Genomic DNA, 2,229 nt, shown 5'->3' with positions numbered 1-2,229 from the left:
TGATGTTAAACTGGAACTCCCCTTTCAGGCTTTTTCAGAGTTTGAAAATTCTCGCACAACCAACGAGTCTCCAAAGCCTTCGGCTTGCAGGCAGGTGCCAAGAGGCGATCCTACACTAACTGCAATTCTCGCCATGGATGCGTCCTCGCGAGCTTCGATTCTTCGAAGCAGCATAAGCTCGTTCGAGGCATCGAGCACCATCTCAAGAACAGACTGCCTGTGGCTATTCGCCCTCTCAGCAACTGTAGATGCGCCACTGAATGTTGATACTTGTGCTTCTATGAGATGCCTGCTACGCAAGTGCTCGAGCCTTCTTGCTGCAAAATCTCGAGTTGATGATGAGGTTTCAATGCTCAGCATTTTGATCGCTATAGCAGGGAAATACTTTGGGCAATCTGAGAAACGATAGATTTTGGCCTATGGCTGGCCATTCTTGTTGATTTCATGGTGAGTTCTCAAAGCATAAATCGTAGATTTTCTTAACTTTATTTCTGATCAGTATACTACACATTCAAATATTTTTTAAGAAGTTTGTGTATATGAATTTTTCTCTCTTTAAAGCGCTTGTAAAATAGTGGATGGGAAGATAAAAAAAAAATGCAGTTATAGGATTTTATAATATATATTTTAAATAAAATATAGAATTAATGCATTTATTTTAGGTTGTGATTTGACTCGAAATTGATCCATTTTTGGTAGGTCAATATTGAAATCTTAAAATTGATATCACCCTTAAATCCTTAATCAAAGCAAATTTACCGGGACCAATAAGTAGGGTTGAATTAAGCCTACTTTGGTTAGGTCGTGTCTGTCATCTATCTTATTTCATTTTTGTTTTGTTATTGTTTGCCCAGCATTTTTTTTGATCTGCTCAATCTTTTAGTGATTTTTAATTTAAGGGTTTAGTTGAGATTTATTCAGGATATAAGTTTTTTATGTCCCAACAGTTTTTGACATAAAATTTACAATTTTTTTAGGGAAATTTACATGCCTGTCGTAGTATTTTCATATCATTTATATTTATGACATTTTGGTGTATAAATCTATGTATGCAAATGTGTTCTTCATTCCGTAAGAGATGATAATTGTGATATTTTGAGAAGATACAGATTTAAGTGGTATGCAGATTGTTGGATCCCAAAATATTTTGTGGATCATACCCAAGGAATGAAGCGTTTGACGGATTAGAAGAATAAAGAGAATGAGAAGTAGAGTGAACAATAACATATGTTCTTTAAGAATAGATTCAATAGTTCCCTCTTAAAGAAATGACCCTCCTATTTATAAATCATAGGGATGTGCTATGTCACATGTTTGCCTCTTTTTTAACATGAATGTTACAAGTGATTCATGTATCATGACGCATTTACATATTCGTAACTGACTATGTGATCCTTTTATATTTGTAACCATCGTTGGCACTGTTTCATCATAATTGTTTGAATTGGAGCATTAATGATTGAATGATATTAGCATTCAGTCGTCTCATGATTGTTCAATTGGTTGGAAGGTCTTCGATCGAACTTCTTGAAAGAACCCCTTATAGAGCCTTATCATTATGGTGAACTTAGACCATCAGACAGAGGACTTGTCATCGTAATTTGATGGGAAGCTCTCCTTCAGACAAGAGGTATTCACAGAGGATTGTTAAAAAGTATTATGAGATGACCATTGTCAACTTTTGTGAAGAATCCCAAAATTGGTTGAGGGAATTGGCTAAACAAGATTGTCCCTCAGATTAGTTGCATAATATTTATTCATTCGACTGTACTTTCCTTCGGTCAACCCATGATTTCAACCGAATGAAACATCATTTGACGCCTCTGTCTTTCGACCATCTTAATGCGGTCCTTCGATATATTCTTAGTGAGTTTCGTTGATTTTTTTTAGATTCGTGCAGTCATATTTTTTATGTACATATTTTGTTTCTAACTTCTCCTTTTTCTTGAAAGTGACAACTGCGATAAGAATAAGAGAATTACTTGTATATTTTGACTTATTTATTAAGTAATAAGTATTAAAAATTGAACTCCCTCGAATTTTGTGTCTGTTTTTCTTATAAATAAGGCATGGTCGATTTTTTTTTGTCAACATTTCCAAATTTTCTCCCCTTCAATCGGTTTTTGACAGAGAACAATGATGATAAGCGACAAAAAACCTTCAAGCGAAGAAGCTATGTTGAAGGGTTTCAGACTTTCAAGTGAAAAACTTCGCCACCACGATGGTGAG

General features: G+C 35.1%; 1 protein-coding gene across 1 annotated transcript in view; it reads left to right on the top strand.

Moving 5' to 3' along the window:
* LOC110023150 overlaps positions 1-598 on the top strand; it is a 47,301-nt gene extending 46,703 nt beyond the window's left edge. Inside the window, exon 4 of the mRNA XM_020722418.1 lies at positions 29-598. Coding sequence (XP_020578077.1) covers positions 29-409 — 381 coding nt within the window. The 3' untranslated portion in view covers positions 410-598. The remainder of the gene's footprint in view (positions 1-28) is intronic.
* Positions 599-2,229: the final 1,631 nt, after the last annotated feature.

Source organism: Phalaenopsis equestris, unplaced genomic scaffold (assembly GCF_001263595.1).
Source record: "Phalaenopsis equestris unplaced genomic scaffold, ASM126359v1 Scaffold000218, whole genome shotgun sequence".
NCBI classification, from domain to species: Eukaryota; Viridiplantae; Streptophyta; class Magnoliopsida; order Asparagales; family Orchidaceae; genus Phalaenopsis; species Phalaenopsis equestris.
Note: the sequence above shows the minus strand (reverse complement) of the source record. Positions and strands in the feature narration are given on the sequence as shown.